Source organism: Centruroides vittatus, unplaced genomic scaffold (genome assembly GCF_030686945.1).
Source record: "Centruroides vittatus isolate TY-2023 unplaced genomic scaffold, ASM3068694v2 scaffold_2520, whole genome shotgun sequence".
Taxonomy (NCBI): domain Eukaryota; kingdom Metazoa; phylum Arthropoda; class Arachnida; order Scorpiones; family Buthidae; genus Centruroides; species Centruroides vittatus.
Window position 1 is genome coordinate 2220367 of NW_027122689.1, and position 20692 is coordinate 2241058.

The 20692-nt window shown below is 33.2% G+C and overlaps 1 protein-coding gene across 1 annotated transcript in view; it reads left to right on the forward strand.

Moving 5' to 3' along the window:
* LOC136987578 (cholecystokinin receptor-like) overlaps nt 1–20692 on the forward strand; it is a 78058-nt gene that overhangs the window by 47425 nt on the left and 9941 nt on the right. The window contains exon 2 of the mRNA XM_067285333.1: nt 11769–11969. Coding sequence (XP_067141434.1) covers nt 11769–11969 — 201 coding nt within the window. The remainder of the gene's footprint in view (nt 1–11768; nt 11970–20692) is intronic.

Consider the following 20692-nt stretch of genomic DNA (forward strand, 5'->3'; position numbering starts at 1 on the left):
ATATGTCGGGCGTACTCGAACAAAATTCTAACTTTTGAATAAATTCTTTATTTATTGAAGTAACTTCTTCCTTAAATATTACTTAATTCTTAAAAATTATGGAATTGTAAAATATTATCAACTGATCGGTCTCTTTATTCATTAGCCTTTAAGAAATATTCATAACGACCTTTATTAATGAAGAACCAATTACCATTTTAACCTCAATTTTACAAACTACGATTAATCGAGTATCCATAAATGTCTCTCTGCCATCGTTGAAATTTAAATTTATGTCCCTCCAGGAATTTAAGTCAGAAGATCTCTTTAGGGATTAAGAATAGTTAGGAAAGTTTTTAAATTAATCCCTATAAGATTGTCTAACTGTAGGAAAGAACTGATATATCTGGCTCCATCCCTCTTTCCCCAACCATTGTGGTTGGGGAAAGAGGGAACATCCATTGTGGACCAGCATGATAACGATGACGTCAGTGAATTGTTTTAAATTTTTTTAAGAAAATCTATTGCGTTACGAAGAAAATCTTATAGAACAATCTGGTACAAACGTAGTACAACCAATTGCCATAAGTTTTCTTTGTATAAACATTTGGAAACCGACTTAATGGGCTTTAAAGAAATTTTTTTCGTACCATCGTGTGTACGAAAAAAGTCCTCCTGGGACTAAGGCAGGGGTGGCCAACATACGGGCCGCGATTAATTTTTCAATATTAGCTACTTAACTTCCAATAATTGGTCGAATGGATGATTCGCGATACTTCTTCATTTTTTAAAAAAATTCCATTGTAGAGATTTACAACTTTTGCGTTCGTCTGTTATAAATTTACACTATTTGAAGAACGAAAGACCCCGCATTCACTGAAACTCATCTGCCATTCCGTCATGTCACTCTGTTTATGCTGACGTGTGACGCACAGCGCCGCCTGCCTGTCGACTTTTTTTTTCTTTGTTTGTACGTTTTTTCGCATTGTAAAATGACATTGCGTATGCGTCAGGAACTTCTGTTCGAACAAATCTGACTTGCCGCCCGGGTCAGCGTATTTGTATTTAACATGATTTAATTTTAATATTTCGTTCGGCCCGTGAAAAAATTTTTCTTTCCAATCCAATTCCTTTTCGGCCCGGGGGCAAAAACTGTTGGCCACCCCTGGACTAGGGTGTGAAGAGTTTTAAAAAAGGCTTTAGTACGTAAAAATTAAAGATTTAAACCGGAAATTAAGATGGATTACAACAATTACGTAAAGTTTTAATGTAATTTCCATTACGTTTCCAAACGTAGAGTCCATCAATGGCCTAGTGGATAAAACCACAGACCACCGATAGTTGGTGATGAATTGGCGCTTGGCCAACGGGCTGGCCACGTAGAGTTTACCAGGTTTTCTTCGTGTTTGCAACACCCAAATAGGGGTCAATTTTCTATAAAAATTCTCCCGGGAGGCAACTTCCCTCGGCAGATCGCCTAGTTGTCGTCTTGCCGTATAAGAATAGCCCCAATCTAATTTACATATCCTAAGAATTTTCTGGAGGGTGATCCATCCGGATGCGCGGTTTGGCCTCTTCATTGTGGGCCCGGCCAAACCCATAATGGTCTTGCTAAAAGGCCCTCTTAGTGCTCAAAGGCCTTTTTCATTGCCCATGTGTCGTTTGGCCGTAATCAAATAAATCAATAAACCAATCCAAGCGAAGATTTAATATAATTTACGCATAAATAGGAGCGCATATATTTTGTACATTCCATATGTAATGTCGTTTTACATTTTCTCGCATAATCGGGGTTCTACTGTAATTAAATTAAATCTATTATTATCGACACTTTTATAAGTTTATAATGTACAAATGTATATATAACGTACACGTGTTACGCATAAGTACTTATACTTATCTTGTTTAACGCATGAATATTTTTAATTTTTATTTGAGGTTTTTGTGCTTTGTACGAACACTTATCTGACGTCAAATTAACTGTATTGTTTCTTTTTCAGTTATTTGTTTGATAATAATAATCAGCTTACTCTATAACAAAAAGTATAATTTTTAATTCCCAGTTAAAAATAAAAGGGAAGATTTAAAAATCGATAGCAGAATTTTACGAAATATAATTTTTTATTCGTTTAAAAATTATTTCGTCTATTTTATTATTAATCAGATGAATTTATACGTTACATGCTCAATTATTCCTATTATTACTATATCAAAACTGCTGGATGCAGTTGCAATTACGCAGAAAATGAAAATAATAATAATTTTTTATTATTATTTTCATTTTCTGTCGTACGGCGATCGGTCATAAAATGACCCCCTCCCTAAGATTTTTACGTTTTTGGACTTAGGACACCTTGAAACGTTGAGAGAGAGAGAGACAGAAAAAAAATTCTGGGATAATTTCTGTACGTATGGATGTTAGTGTATGTGTGTGGACGATTATGTTTACCCTGTTTGAAACTTAATAACTACTGTCCTTTTTATCGAAGATTTCTGAAATTTTATAAAGAGGCTTGTTTATTAGGAGATCGATACTGTTAAATTTTGGAGGTTATAGGTCGACGGGGTGGGGAAATAAAGAGGGGTCGTGTGTGGTATCTCCAGTAGGGTCGGACTTAATGATTTTACTCGTTATTAGTATTTACAATTTCTTATAAAACCCATCCCTACCCTCAAAATTAAGCTTTGTTTTTTTGTTATTTTATAATAGTTAAAAATATAAAAAGTATTTTAAATAAAATATGATAACAGATGGCGCCATCCAAATTTTAAATGTTGCTGGAAAAGTTGAGCAACTCGTTGCTGGTTTTTTAAACCTAAATATTCGCATCATTTTGAAGAATAAATTTAAAAAAAGTCTTTCTAATAAATTAATATACAAATTACCTATCGTAATAACTTAGTAGAACCCTTCAGACGTCGTAAGAAGAATTACGTCGAGCCGAAAGAACACGAGGAAAATATTAACCTTTAACTCGAGTATATGTCACTTGACTTTCCCTTACCCAATTATTGACCCATATGTCAAAATTTTCGAGTGTGCACATCTGCCATTGGCATATCCATTACTTTACAGAAATGTTCTTCTACCACTACAAACAAAATGAGTTAAATTTCGTATTAGTGGATCCAATTTCCTCTACTTTCCAGCACCATCTTTTGTGCTTTATATTCCTGTAATAATCGCCAGAAAATCTTTGATAAATTATTTAACTTTTTATGGCTTAAAACTTTTTCTAAAATAATTCGACGAGTTCTTTTCATATGCTAATGAGGCCAAACGCGTGCGAGCGTCGATAGCTATAAATATTAATTAAATAAAGTTTAGAAACTTACAACGTTAAGTATGGAGATATTTATGCATTTGTGTCCTAAAAAAGGCCGTGGATGTTCGGAGAATTGCTCGATGATGAAGCTATGACAGTTATCATCACATCTATGGTGAGTGGATACGTCTGTATGCATTTCTCGTGATCGCTGGCGCGAGACGAAAAGCCACATACTTTACCATGGATATTGGAGATCAAGAAGTATCTCTGGTAGCGAGCAGCATTATCTACCAGCTACTGGGAAGTTCTAGAGGATTCTGGATAGAGGATACTGGAAAGCTATAAAAGAGGATTAGCAAGTCGCGTGCATATTTTACTGCTGACCTCATTGGACAAAATCGAAAAATGAGAAATCAAAATTGAGATCATACGTTAAGAATCCAGTTTGTGGCATCATTTAGAAATTTAGAACGATAGAAACTGGATCAGAATACAGAAGAAATTCGAGATCTTCGAACGTCCTTGGAAAAATAAAACTTGCCGTTCGGAATAGAAAACAAACACAAGAGCCAGAGAAAACTAAATTATAAAACAGTCAATAATAAAACTAATAAAAAGAAATTCCAACGGTTTGATCATAACACAAGAATAAACCTAGGAACGTCTTCTGTATATGGTCGTGAGCGAAAGTGAGAATAGGAAAAAACTGAGAAAGATTCTCTCAATCTTCAATTTCTGAGGTATTATTTAACAAACCAAATACAATCAAATTTGCATCCAGATAACTGATGCGTAGACACGTGATATCCACAGAAAGTGATGGAACCTCTGCAGAATTGAAAATGAACGTAAGGCCGGGGAAGATTACAATTAAATCTAAAAGTATAACACGGCTGCGCCATTATTTTTTTTCTATAGAAAATTGAGATAAGAGCATCTAGGATAACAGAAGTGGAAGCTTTATTAGTGTAACAGCATTAGCAACATTTCTCGTGTGATAAATTCAATTTGGCCCATTACGAAGCGATTACCGAGGGCATATGGTATAAAAAATTCTCCATTTTTACAGCATTCGAACCCTATTTTCTTACTGTGGGGATATCGACACGTGGCTAGCACTGGACGGTACTCGAACCCGAAATCTTATACGCAATCTACTCGGTGCCATTTTTTATTATAGTTCTATTTCGTTACCGAGTGACGAGTCTTTGTTACTTTATAAGTAGTATTTTATAGTTTTATTTGTTTTTTCAATTTAATCGAACGTGGCATGCGTGAATAATAAAGCAGGTGTTCGAGCTACGTCTAAATGTATGAATACAAAGCAATTGTTATTCTTTTTTCTAGCTTGGCTCGGGAGGTAAAAGAATAATACTTGTTCCGTGCCTTAATTGTAAATGTGTGTCATGCGTGAGGGGGAAGCTGTGTACTGTACTGTACCTTCACACGAAAGAAAACTCTTGAATGCGCCCGTGTATTTGCTATTATAACTTAACTTATTTTGTCATTTATTTGTATAATAATTTAATTTTTTCGTGTTTTTGTATTATTAATTTATTATTTTCTCGTGTAGAATTTATTAGTTTTTCGGTGTGAAAAATTTTACTACAGCGTGAGAGGGTCACCCGCTACGCAGTTGTTGACATTTGTCATTGTCTTATTCGCGCTATAGGAAATCATTAGTTACATCTGTAAGATATTATTCTGTACGAATGGCAAAACTGATTACGTTATGTATTTTTCAAGCTGAATATTTTTTCTTTCTTTCTTTTGTTTGGTCTGATTAAATATACTCCTGGAAAGAATAAAAATAGAAATTTTATCTCAAAATATATTTTTAAAACGAGAAATATTTAAGTTTATATTTTTGAAGTTTTTATTTACTTTAAATAAAGACTCATTAATTCATACGAGGTATATATTCGACAACACTTATGTCCATTTAGGTTGGGACCGACCCGCAATGGGATCCATCAGCGTGGTTGAGAAATGGGAGAATATATTCATCTTCCATTGATGATAAATGACTCCGGTTTGTATAACTTAACACATATATCATACATAACATATATTAATAATTATGATACATTGCGGGATTTTGGGTCGGATTCGAACCCGGAATCCCCACATGGAAAGCTGACTTCTGACTATTGTTTACAGGGATTTCAGTTTATTTTTTTAAAGTTGTTCACAATATCTTGTTTTATTTGCTGTAAATTTAATTGAAATCCATACTGTTCCACCACAATGAATTATTCCCGAATACATCTATATAACTATTATAATGCATTTCAGAGCATTTAAAAGTTGTTTATAACTACAGGTAACAGCTACTTAATAATAGAACGAAACAAGTCATAAGAAATTAAGTCTAGAGAAATAAGAATGTAAAGTATTAACACTTAATTTAAATCCTACCCTTCTCGAGATACATGACCACCCTCTATCACCCATCCTCTCGACCTTTTACTACAAAATTTAATAGCATCAATGCCCCTCGTATACAAGCTACCATACCCAATTTCGTTTCTTAATCTTTTCGTCATGCTGAGATATTAAGCGAAATAGACGCTAAAACACACCCATTTGCTGTTTTTTTACTCTTTTTAAATTCAGGAGGTCTTAAAACGTGGAGATTTGCAAAAAAAAAAAAAAAAAAAAAAAAAACTCGGAGGGTCAAATTTGACACTGTTCCGATACTTTCCCTCGTTATGTATACATAACATCCGGGAAAGTAAAATCGTATGAAGTATTTTATTAGTCGTATAATTCGTGTAAGGACTTCATCCAAACCACCTCCAAAAATATCAGATTTCCGTATAGATAGATAATTAACTATATATTTATCTATATATACCTGTATATAATGTAGAAAATGTTATTTAATTTTATAGATTTTATAAAAATCGATAGAGTTTATTGTAAAGTGTCTTTTTGTTATCGTACAATATTTACTTTTACATCAGTCGACATTATCCTTTCACTTTTACGAGGATAAGTGTAAAAGCAAATTTTGTTTTCTGCCACGTAAACAACTCTAAACAAACACACCTAAATCAAGTAGGTGTTCCTTTTATGCGAAATTCGAAGTACTGAAACATGCAGTATATAAGTGCAAAAGTGTTATTGTATATAACAAAAACATATCACAGATTTTTATATAATCATAAAAAACAGAACTTGTAGAAGTTAAGAGTATTGTGTTAAAGAATGTGTTTCGAATGAGTTCGAAACACAAAGACGTAGCCAATTTCTATAACTTTCTATTGTATTCATAGATCCAACTGTAACTCTGCCCATTAGAGGCGGCGCTCGTGTTTCTATAAATTTTATTCGTGTTGATTTTTAAGGCTAAGCGATTGAATAATTAACACGATGCCCTGGCATAATGTAAGCCGCACAGCTTACATTGTGATATGGCCCACCATTATGCCTGTTACTGACTCTCAATAGGGTCGAACAACGTAGGTGAGGATAGGGAACCGTATTGCCTACCATAAGTTATTATAATAGTTCCAACTCTGATCTACTAAACTGGATTCAACCAGTGTTTTTCAACCCTTTTCGGTACTTATGGGTTAACAGGGCGCCAGTCGGAATCAGAAGACAGGAAACAGTGGGGACGCACGTTTTCTAAACCTAACCTATCCTAATAAATTACCATAATTATCAGCAATCTAATTATTATAATAGGTTAGGTTTAGAAAACGTGCGTCCCCACTGTTTCCTTTCTTCTGTATGCTGGAATCAGAGACGAGCCGCCATCTTGGACACCTACGGTAACATTAACCGTAAGGGGTAAGCAGTTTTGGAAATTTGTTAAATATTAAAACTATGCCTTTTGTAAATCATTAATTTATTGTTTGATTTAACAATTGTCTTAAATTTGAAAAATAAAAACATTATTCTAAAAATCGCGATTTCTGACTGGCGTCCCGTTACCCATAAGTACCCCTTTTTCTTACAGTGACGCCCCCTAAGTTAGTATTCTTCTACTTCTTTATCAGATTTACTGTGTTTTTCGTATCAGTAATACACGTACGAAATGTCGAAGTACCACAAAATATAGTAGGCTACTATTCATTTTGCATCGCAGCAACCCGGTTGAAAAACACCGCCATAGGCTTCCCAGGTAAAAGCTTGCCATCTTCCTTATTCAACCCTCCACACGACCGGGAATATACATAGAATGGAAATTTATTTTATCGCCAAAAGTGGAGTTCCCTCTTAATCGAATTTATTAACGTTTAAATTAAATTAAATTAAAAGTAAGCGCTGTTAGAATGGAAGATAAAACAAGGAATGTTGGAATAAAGAAAAGGAGAAGTTTTATTTTTATTTCCTTGCGTATGCAATTTTACGTGGATTCAATTTCGATTGTAGAGAAAATTAGATTTTGTTCTTTTAAGCGAGGAACCTCTCACGTCCCTCCGTTCGTGCAGCGTGTTGTATACAAGAACCTTTAAATCGCATGCGGTCAAATTGATTTCTATGCGTTTATCTGATGCGAAATAGAAATTATTTCGCGATCGAAGAATCTACTTTCCCCTTGCGAAACTAATATATTCTTTCGAATTTCTAAGTTCTATTAAGTTGTAAAGTTTGTTAGAGAGCGAAACAACTCTTTTTTTCGCCTATATCGTCATGTCTTTGGAAAGATTAAAGATAAAATGTGCTATAACTTTTAGAGTCGCGATAAGTTTTGGGACTGGCCCACTGATGACCGAGAGGATAAAATCACCGAATGTTCGTGGCGTCTGACCAAAGGTACGAACCTGTGATTCGTGCAGTTTTCCGCGTTAAATTTACGTGTCTAACCCTTTATATAGGATCCAAATCTCCTATATAAAGTCCTTCCGAGAGGCACCCCTCCTCGTAGATATATCACGTTCTAAAGCCTAAATAGGAGCCAGTTTCTTATAGAAAGTCTTCCCGAGATGTGAGATGCCTTGGTAAAGCCTCCGTGTGTTGCATTGCTGTATCTCATCGAACTGAACCACGTTTTCGGACTAGTGGTTCGTAACTTGTTTAGTACAGTCTCCACAGTTTGTACGGCGGTTTATAATGTATTTAGCGGTTTATAATGTACAGTTCAACCCACACAGTTTATACAGCTGTTCTTAACTCCGGGATTTAAGTATCCCACAGATTCCAATATCATCTTTGCACCCAAAGGAGATATAAGAAAGGCGTAAAGTGTCTCAGAAAATTATTTTCAATTGTTCACTCGTAGATTGTTTATAACACAGAAATGGTTAATTTTCCAGGTTTATCGCTTCATGTATTTTCGTTTGCCCCTTCAATATATATGTTATGGAAGGTGACATACATTGTTTTATTGGTTTCAGATACTTTACGGGTTTTTACACATTAGAGGTCATATACACTCCACGGTAGTACCTTACGTGTTATATAACATTTGGATTTTATGTTGTTTGTTAGAAGAAAACTAGAAATAGGTAATTACTTATATGACAGTTCTTGCATTATGGGACTAATTGTGAGTTTGCTCTGATATGACATTAATTTCTTACTATTGTATAACCTTTATCCTTAATAAATAGATTCACATATTATGCAACATTGTTAGATACGTATATACGGCATCAGATTGATCTCACGGTACCAAAAATGTACTTCTATTTGCTTTCCCGGCTGTTATATATAACAGACGGAAAGTATGGCGATCGGCCAAAAATGACCCTCCCCAATATTTTTACATTTTTGAACTCAGAACACCGTGAATGCAAAAAATTTCGGGGGTAATTTCTGTATGTATGGATATTAGTGTGTATTTGTGTGGCACTATTTCGTTCACCCTCTTTGAGGCTTAATAACTCCCACGTTTTTTGTCGAAAATTTCTGAAATTTGTGCATTAGCGGGATGGACGCTTTTAAATTTTGGTGGTTAAAGATCAAGGGGATGGGGAGATAAAGGGGGTCGTGTGTCATATCTCCAGTGGGGTCGGACTTAATGACGATTTTACTCGTATTAGTATTTTCATAAAACCTATCTTTAACCTGAAAATTGCGATTTTATAATAATTTAAAATAAAAAAGTTTTAATAATAAAATATCATAACAGATGGTGGTACACGCGCAGTTTTAGATGCTGCCAGGAAAGTTAAGCAACTCGTTGCTAGATTTTTCTTTTGTGATACTGACACGGATTAAAAACGTGAAAGTGTCACAAAGTAACCCCGGTTTACCGCATAAAAACCTATACATTTTAAGCAAAAAATGTAAGTTTAGCGAAAAAATATTAAAACGATCGATCTAACAAAGTTTCTATGTAATTTATCTAGTTAATAGTGATTATAAGACAACTGGCGCCGCCATATTCATTCTTTCCTCAATCGCCTAATATTAAATAAGTAAATTTTACGTAATAAATTCGTAAAATTTACATAATTTAAGACCGAATTTAGATAAGGAAATATTATTCACTAACTTTACATTCGAATGTTGTTAAATATACCATCGAAATGTTTGTTTAAGTACTCTATAAGTGGCCGCGAGCGGTCGAGACTTGTTCAATCGACACGATTTAAAATTTATTTTCCTCTTCACAAATCCACAAAATACAATTTATAATAATAATTAAATCTTGAAGTGTTTATTTGAAATAATTTGCGTAAATGCGCATTCAAACTGTTTACAAAAATTTAATTAATGACATTCCGAGAAATTGAAAGACTTTTCCTAATTTCTGTTTGAAGTTCGAATAAATAGGCAAATTTAATCCCACAGACAATTAATTGTTTAAAGAAATGTCTTTATGTATTTATATCTTCACTTAGGCCTATATAACGCGATATTATGCAATTTTATATTCATAAATAAAGCAGAAAACGTTTCCTTATGACTTTTTATTGTCCAAGAAAAATAATTAAAACGGAATTACAATGAAAATGAAATATGTAAATAGAGAAAAACTCCATTATTTCCTCCATTAAAAAATTGTGTAATTAATCGGGATCTCCGGCTCCTAAAATCGAGACCAGATATTTCCGTATCTGGTCTCGATTTTAGTAGTGCTGGCCCCTGTATATTATACTTCTCTCGATAAGAATCGAGTCATACTGGTCATCTGTCTAATACAGTTTTCTAGAAAATTTTGAATTGAAATCACATGAATTTCAGTCGTACATCTCCGGTCCCTAAGCTCTCCATATCTGGTCTCGATTTTCATTTTTTTAACTCCATTCTCGAGACTAACGAAGGATACACTGACAGACAAATGTACGACAGTGGGAATGTATAGATCCGCAATATGAAAATTGCATCCCAGTAAGTTTGCAAGTTACAAAATGGCGGCCGTTTAAAATGTGCTATTTTTTCTTATTTTTCATTTATTACAATTATACTTTTCTGAACGACCCAAAATCTGTGTTATATTAAAAAAAAAAATCCGTTCTTTTGTTATATTCTTTATATATATTTAAGATGGACGATATCTTTTTTTACACATTTGACACGATTGACATTGCACTTCCTTTCGTTGATATTATCCCTTTTTAACGCATTAATTGCCATTTTAAATGGAAAATAAATTCAATTTAATAGAATCGGATTATTTTCGTGAAGTAGAAAACAAACTTTCATATAATTCTTACGTTATTTTCATAAATTTTACCTTCAAAAACTAATATCTCATAACACTTTAAGAGTTGTGTTATAGATTCATGCTACTGTATATTACGTAATATCGTTGTTAATAATTCCAATTAAAACAAACAATTTACCGGGATATTATTTGTTTACTACGTCACTTTTTCGTAGCGTATTAAGTAAATGTTAAACGCCCAAAGCGGGATTCGTCCCTGGGTTCTTTTTCTTCTCGGGCACAGATCATATTGCGAGAATAAAATATTATTCTCTATACCTCGACAGTGAATAATTGATACAAACAAAAATGGAAATACAAGTCTTAAGTTTCCCGAGAGATAAAAACCTTTTTCCAGACTCCGTGTTTCCAAAAGGAAATAAAATTTCTCTTCCATTTCCTGCGGAAGCACTTAGCAAACGTTGTTGAAATATAACTTTAAACGTTGTTCGATTTATTTATTTATTATTTAGTAGATAAAAATTCATTCTTTTAACAATTGACTTTATTTTTACTTTTGACCTTCCAAATTCGCCATAGAAACATGTCCGACATTTTTCACCTCTTTTTAACGTTTCTTGCGATACTTATTAAGAAAATACGTGCCGTAAGTGTCTTATATCGAGGCATTCCACGTTACGATCACCTCCAAGTGCGATGGAGATTTGCCACCCTCGACGCGGAGGATGGTGAGTATATGACACTTAACGACAATAAAAGAAGATGCTTTTGACATATTGAAAGCGTAATAAATATACGTCACACGTATCTTTTGTTTACGTAAGCATTGTCGTGACGTAAGCTCTTTTTTTTTACTTTCGATGCGAGTGAGGAGTGGGAGAGAATGGTGTGTCGAGGATGGAAATTTGAGTGAAAATTCTCGGATTTTTTAAATATTATTTAATTTTTTCCAGCTGTTTCGGTGTCTGTAACCGTCTGGACTTTAGTGGCCATTTCTTTGGAGCGATTTTTTGCCATCTGTCGACCACTTCATTCTCGAAGGTGGCAGACTGTTTCGCACGCCTACAAAGTGATTGCTGCTATATGGATCGGTTCTCTGTCCATGATGTTACCTATCGCTTGTCTAAGTCGACTCATCCCCCTCCGTAGTCAAGGTGAGTTTCCAAACTTATAATATATTTTTTTATGATACGAATAAAATATTTTCAGAGGGTTAAAAAATTTTACACACGAAACGGAAATATTGGAAGTGGGAAACACTCACCGGTGGCCGCCGCCATGTTTATAAAGCGCTCCCTTACTTTTATAAATTAAAACGAAAACTGCAAACGACGCGTTTTATTTCTTCCGAACAATATGGTGGCGGAATCCGGTGTGTTTCCTTCGATTTATTTTTACTTATTATCCTATACAAATTTATTTCTCGAAGGCATTTATTGTATTAATAAAAATACCTTAAAATATTTAAAATTTAAACACGAGAAAGAAAATCTTACTAATTTCAGGGCCACGATACCGAAATTTTGGTGTCATTACCGCTTAATTATCAAGCTCCAAAAATCATAAATACATAAGATGTGAGAGATTTTACGATCCAGATGAAAGATTTTAATAAACATAATTAAATGTTTTTTAAATAAATATTTCATAACTCTAAAATTCCTTGGATAAATTTAAAAAAGAAAAAGAAACAAGTGAATGTTTCCATCACTCGAGTGAGAACTGGAAGAAAATACAGCTTATGGAAGCAGAAAGTGAACTTATTAAATCGATTTAATGTAATTCCAGCATTCTTACGAGCTGCTTTTTAATGAAATTACAAGAAGCGTGGAATTTTCTAATATAGCTTACAAAAATGAATTTATTATTTTAGAAAATTTATTAAGAAAAAATAAAATAATAAATATGGTGGCAATTAGTTGGACCAAAAAAAAACCCTTTAAATTGTACATTAAATAAATCTTAATAGAAGTCTTCCGATGACGAATTACTCACGTCATTTGAGATAAATAAAATAAGAAAATTAAAGAAAAAATAAATAAATATGTAGGCTACCTCGTTATTGTGTCTGGGAGGAGGTATTTCATAATTATTGTATTTTTCCATTGTTAAGGAAACTGTAGAAGGTCTAATCGTACGTGCGGATTCTGTAATTAATTTCTGTTTAGATACGTTATAAAAATTGATTTATTCCTTCGAAAAAATTAAGCAATTAAGCGTAATAGCTTATCAAATTAATCATTTTATTCGAAAAAGCACTCTTAATTTGCTTCACTCTTGTCTTAATTCTAATTAAGACGTAAGAATCAAGTGACTGCCATTTTAATTGGATAATACGGATTAGGCTACGAGGCTCTATGCTTGGAGCCTCGTGTTTAATATATACGAGTAAGCTCAAGGATCTATGATAGTCTTGTGTTTAGTGTAGAAGTTCGAGGCTCTATGCTAGGGTCTCGTATTTAATGTAGAAGCGAGAGGTCCCATGGTTATATTAAATTTATTACTACTTAGTGAGGGCCTCTAATTTGTTACAGATTAAGCCTCAACAAATGTAACTCTTGGTTAACAGTTTTCAATATTTTGCCAAAAATAAACCTTTTTCAACTGAAAAATGCCTTTTTCAACTCAACTTTGAGTAATCGGTCCCTTTTTACTTTCCTGGTTGTTACGTAACTTATGTAACACGGGAAAGAATTGGAATAGTGTCAGAAGTTTTTGTAAAATCTCTACGTCTTGAGACCTCCTGAACCAAATAAGTTTAAAAAAAAAAAAAACACGCGGAAAAAATTCCGTGTTGGTAAGACCCACTGAAAAGGATCGATGGATAAATAAACGCCTTTTAAGCGAGGACTGGTCTTTGGTTCCCAATTTTTTTTTATAAAAAATGGCATCTACAACATGAGAAACGCATTCTGCATTAGTAAAAGGCGGATCTCTGTCACTAATCAGAGTTGAGTTACACGCGTGTGTAAATTTGCATATCTCGATTGTACCCATTAACTGTAATTGTGCTTTTGTGTCTCTCGTATATCACGTTATCCTCTATTAAAAAACACATTTGGAACAAATTTATACGGGTTTAACAGCTTGGACAGATCTTCAATAAAAGTAAATGATAATGCTACTAATGACTATACTATGATAATGCCTTAATTGTTGTACACGAAGGATCTAAATTTAATAAATACATTTAAATTAAATTATAAAAAGATTGAAATACGAAATAATGAAACAAGTAAACAATCGAAACAATTGCATTATAAAATAATCGTACCCGATTAATTGTTTGAGTTTAAAATCAAAGAATGGTCATCGAAAAAACGACATTTTTCGTGTCAAATGTCCCATTATGTGTGGAAATTTACATCGAAGTTTCCTTAACATGCGGCTACATGTACTGCGAGGCCTGTATTGAGAATTTCACGGAGTCACGAATCTTCTCTGTCCAACACGCCTATCTCCAATACGCCAAATTAAAAAGCGTGAAGATTAAATCAAGAAAATCGTGTTTACTCATTACACAATTTGTTATCCGTGTGGAAATACAAGACTTTTATCCGGACTACAACGTGAACAAGACCCCTAAATTTCTAACAAAAACACCGCGATTCCTTAAAAAATCGTTCGATGGGCACAATGCCAAAGAAGATTACACGACAACCCAAAAATTCCAGCATACAGTTGCGTAACTTTCCAGGCTGTTATAAGATTTTATTTTAAAATACTTCATAGTAAGACCTGTGGTGAGGATCCAAAATGTCCGAGTTAGCGGGGTGAGCGATCTTGCAACTATTTACTGTATTTACTGTATTTACGCGTACTGTATTTACTGCACTTACGCTTTGTTAAAAATAATGAAAAATGATATCAGTTTTTAATGTTGTCACAAAATATAATACTGCATACTTTACACAGTTCAATAAAGTGTCAGTAAATCAGCTTATAAGGTATAAGTTGTAAGAGTTGTAATATCTTATCTATACATACATATAATTAAGTACTAGAAATTCCCCCGCCAAGCATAACGGACTACTTTCTATGAGAAATTGATTAAACGTTTATTCTATAGCCAATATTTCCACAAAATAAGTAAGCTAAACTTTCCGTCAGGACATGAAACGAATATAGCCAAAATTTCATCTGGATTAGACAAAAATTGTAGGAGTTATAAGGAATTCACACACACACAGACGACGGCTTTTATATTATTAATACCAATATGACTTTCCATAAGACATGCTGATATAATTCAATTGAGTACATTATTAAAACCAAATTAGCATCTGGAAAAACAATCTGCTTTGATTCTGTAGTCAATGGAGAGATATTTACAGATATTCATCTGTAGGCCTACAGTAAACACTTTCTTCACATCAGGTTAACAGTGTGCGAATGCATAACGTTCAACTGTAATATGTACGAGAAAGCACCAAACTTATGGTTTGATGCTTTCTGTTCCACTACTGGTTCCACATCATCTGATGCATCGCTTGATGAAACATCCTCATTTCCACGTGTTTCTGCAATAATATTTTTGAGAACACTCGTGAACTTCAAATACATCATCGATAGATCATATTTCCGAATTTTAAAGGTTAATGATGAAGAAACGAAATTTGGCAGGATAACCTGTGGGGCAATGATGCTATTAAATTTTGATGGTTAAAGGTCGAGGGGTTGAAGAGATAGAGATGGACACGTATAGTATCTCGAGAGGGTCAGACTTAATGAAGATTTTACTCTTTATTATCATTTATAATTGTTTATAAAACTCATCACTACCCACCTTAAAATTAAGTTTTTTGCCATTTTATAATCTATATATATAACCCATTCAACAGGTGTCCGTCCGTCCCGTAACCGTTTGATAACCGACACTAGAGGCGCCCCTATCGTGTGTCATATTTCAAACATTCAAATTAAATTAAAAATTTTAATTATTATTTAAATTAACAATATAAATTATTATTATTATTCATTTCGCCAATACATTATTATTTGGTCAATATAACAATATAAATAATTCAGTATACAGTAGAGCGTCGATAAGTGGAACGTCGGTAAGTGGAATGACCGGAAAGTGGAACGATTTTCAGTCGGACTGTGTCGTGCCGAATCGAATGTTTTTGATACTAAATTTACTTCTAAAGTATAATTTTCATGTTTTTTATATTCTTTAATATATTTATTTTGTTTGTACAAAATGCAGAAATAATTTTTAACGATACGATAGCCTCGATGATTATTATGAAAATTTTCGTTAGGCTTAAAATCGACGAAAATTCAACACGAAGCGACACGCAACGGAGAAAAATTCAACAGGAAGCGATACGCAACGGAGAAAAATTTGAACATCGGACAGGTTAATATATTTTTTCGTACAAAGTCGGAAACTGGAACAAATCATTAACTGGAAGGACCCCAGTCCCCAATTGGTTCCACTTATCGACGCTCTACTGTATTTGTAATAGGAATTTATTACTGTCACGGAATGCCTGTAATGTTCACTAGGGGGCGAATAACGAAAAACCGGATAGATTTGAACCGCTACGATAAAACGATAAGTGAAATAGTTAAGCTAATATCTATATATATAACCCATTGAACGCGTGCCTGTCCGACCGTCCGTCCGCGTAACGGTATGCCAAAAACGGGCACTAGAGGCGCCCCTATCGTGTATTATATTTCAAACATTTAAATTAACAATATAAATTATTTAAATTAACACCCACTAGGGGCGTCCTAGCGAATGTTACCAGCGAAGGTAAATAAACAAATTAAACTATTTTAAAGTATTTATAGAATGTTTAATAACACTAAATAATGATTTTTAATTATCATAAAATTTGTAATGAACGCCCACTAGGGGGCGTCCCGGGCTCCTAGTAATAAATAATATAAAAGTTATTTTTGAACAAAATCTCGTAGCAGATGGCACCACAGACAATTTTAATTGTGTGCTAATATATCTTAGTGTTTTTCCCGGAACAGTTACGCAACTCTTTGCTGGAATATTTTTTAAACTTGATTACGAAAATTTAATCGATAATAAATGATTAAAACGATTTTATTTTCTCTTGAAAATTATTTTTGAGTCATATTTATTGCACGAATAATTAAAATTCCATAGATTAAATGGAACAAGACTGTTGATAGAAGCGATTGCTGCCTGTTTACCCCATCAGAAAAAAGAACTAATCTGTTTCTGGAAAACGTTAATAATGTTAAAATAAATCTTAAGTTAATCTAAGAGATTAAATCCTTAATCGAATGTCTCAGATTACTTTCGAGTGATTTTAACCCCCATTAACTTTGGGGAAAGCAGAAAAGTTCTATCTAAAGTAAAGGTAAAACTATACACAACACCCGTTCGGTTCTCTTGTTTTATTTAATCTGTGTTAAATATTACTTACTTTTCTTTCTTGTTTAGTATCATCACAACTAGGAAATTCTTTACTTTCCTGGCTGTTATAACACTAGAAAGTATTGTAATCGTGTCCAATTTGACCATTCGGGTTTTTGCCAATCTCCACATTTTGAAATCCCCTGAATTCACAAATGTCAAAAAAAAAAAAAAAAAAAAAAAAAATCAGCTACCAGTTACGTAAATTTCCTGGCGAAAAACACTAATACAGCACAAAATTAAAATTATCTGTAGACCATCTGTTAAGATATTGTGTTTTAAAAATAGCTCTTATATTAATTATTATAAATGAGCATAAAGCTTAATTTTGAGAATAGAGGTGGATTTTTTCCATATTGTAAATGCTAATAACGAGTAAAATCTTCAAAGTCCGACCCCCTTTGAGATATGACGTGTCCCTCTATCTCCTCACCCTCTCGACCTTTACTCAACAAAATTTAATAGCATCAAAGTACCCCTAACACACAGACTTCCCTGCAAACTTTCAGAAAAAAAAAATATATATATATATATTTGCAAAATAATTGCAAAATAATACGACATATATATGTCGTATTATTTTGCAGTCGTAGTCGTAGGGTCGAGTGTAGGGTGAGCAAGACAAAAGAAAATTGGAGACCATAAAAACACGTCCGTTCACTTTCGGGTCCTCACTCGAACTCTGCTTTATTCTTTATTGGTGTTATTAACCTCATTCCAAAAGGGACGAGATTAACAAAATAAATTACAGAAAAATATACAAAAATATACACAAAGTTTAAAATATGTTTTATATATATATATATATATACACACAACCCCCCAACTTTTCATTCCTTGATGTTTCGAGGTCCACGAATCCAAAAGTTTTTTTAATGATTTTTCCACCCGATCACCATGGCGATCGGGTAAAAAAAGTAATTCAAGTACTTGGATCGATATATAAATAATTTGTGGAATATCAAAGACGGGGTCATTTATTTAAATCATTTTCCGTGTTAGACGACGGTTTTACCTCATTCCTTACAGTGAAAAAGTACCTTAACTAAGGATGGCGTCCGTTTAATATCGTTAATTCCACGGATTAGGTGTTGTCATTGATACTGATTGAGATTGTTCATTAATATTGTCAGACCTTCGCTATATCTAAGCATTTCTTTCTTCGTTTTATCTGCCAGAATTCTATTAATGTGAAAGAGCATTACTTATATCGATTGGATTAGTTTCTACTTATGACGTTTTCTATTCAAAATATAATTAAAGTAATCGAAAAAACGAGTTGCTTAACTTTCCCGGCAACATTTACAACTGCGTGTTTGGCGCCATCTGTTACGATATTTTATTATTACAAACTTTTTATATTTTTAAGTATTATGAATAGCTAAAAGTTTAATTTTGAGGGCAGGGATGGGTTTTATAAACAATTGTAAATGCTAATAACGAGTAAAATCGACATCAAGTCCGATCCAACTGGAGATACAACGATTCTTTTCATCACCCCACTTCCTCGACTTTTAACTACCAAAATTTAATAGCATCAATCCCCTAAACCTTCCTGCAAAATTTCAGAAAAATTCAACGAAAAGCACGAGAGTTATTAAGCCTCAAAGAAAGTAAATAAAATTGTGCCCCCATACACACTACATCCGTACATACAGAAATTGCCCTCAAATTTTTTTGCATTTCTCGACGTTTCAAGGTTTCCCGAGTTCAAAAATGCAAAAATCTGGAAGGTCATTTTTTGTCGGATCGCCATACTTTCCCTCTTATATATAACAGTCGGGAAAGTAAAGAAAATATAATATCAGATAAGTAACGTTTTTGTTACGCGAATTCCATTAAAAGTTTATATTGATATGCGAACGGGCGGATATACACAGGGACGAACGAAGCGAGAGGCGTTTAAAAATAAAAAAATTTCCGTTCACGAAAATTGAAAAGACACATTTTATAGACAGAAAAAGAAAAGCAATAGAGTTTCTCCTGTCTGTAAGATATATTTTGTATTGTTTGGGAGATTTCGAAATTCTTCTGACAAACAAGAGAAATTTTGACGTAATAAGAAGATATACGCGCCAGATTGTTTCTTCTCTGGCGATTTATTTCTCTTCTCTCTCCTCTACACATAAAGGGATACTTTTTTTGTTAAATGTACAGTATATATGAAAAATTGATGTTGCTGAGAAGCTGATACAATCTGGCTAAAAATCACAGAAAATCTTGCGTTTTCTGCTTATGTAACACTGCAAACTCTCTATATACAGTATATATATATATAGGGTAGAGAGAGTAGAGATTGATAGCATATAAAATATATATTACATTATTCATTATATATATGTGTGTGTGCGTGTGTTTGTGGGTGTGTTCTTTCCCTCTCTACAGTTTAAGTAGAGAGAGCATCATATACAGTATATATCTCATATATCAATTCTAAGTTTCAAACTAGTGAATGTAGTGTATTAATAAACGAATTTTACTTTTTCCATACGTATGTCTGTTCGTAAGATTTATAGAAGATCTATGGTAATATCTAGTTTTTACAATTGTGGATTAATTACCAGGAAAGATAATGCTTAATGTTTAAATCCCCTTTTATTACAGTATTTATTTTATGCATTTTCGACTGTCTGATGTCTGTCCGTGGAAAAATCTGGAAGCAAAAATATCAAAGCATTTATTTTGCAAGATAAATTTATGCAGAATCCAAAATTATTACGGTTTTCTTTTCTATTTCTAAAAGGTTGTATAATTTTCTAATTTCTACTTAAAGTTTTCAGTGTGTTTAACAAGGAGCGCAGGGAGAAACCAATGAATAATTATGTCAACCGAGAATAAAGAATTGGGGTTAGAAGTTAACCAATTACCATTGCGAGTGCTTATTGGTTAAGTTCTAACTCTAATTCTTGATCCTTACTCATGGATACAGAGTTGGGTTGTAAAAAATAAAAAAGAACGTAAGATGAACGTGGGTAGAACAAGGTTAGAGAATTCTCGCTTTAGTAAGAATTCCATAACCTAAGTTGCTTCTAAAGAAGGAATTCTCAGACCTTAGTTGCTCCTTTCTCTGTTGCTAACCATCGGATAAATTACGAAATAAAAATATTTTTCATAGAATATTAACAGTTTCTTTGATAAATTTTATAATAAAATCTGGATAATTTTGCTAAACGATCCCTTAATTTCATTAATTCGGCGAGTTTCGGGCATTTTCGTGGCCTTTTAAAAATAACAAATAAAATACAAATTTCCGTAATATTTTATTTTCTTAATCGATTTCTGATGCGGAATAAGAGTCTAATTCTCTGGCCTTGCGTGGGAAGTCCGTAAATCTGTTTGTTTTTCTTATTTATTTTTATACTTAAATGGATTAAATATCTCTGTCTAGACGTTTTAACTGAAATTTTTCTCTTTAATTTTCTTTTTACCTAACAAAAATATATACTTTTTAATAGTATATATTCTATTGTTTAT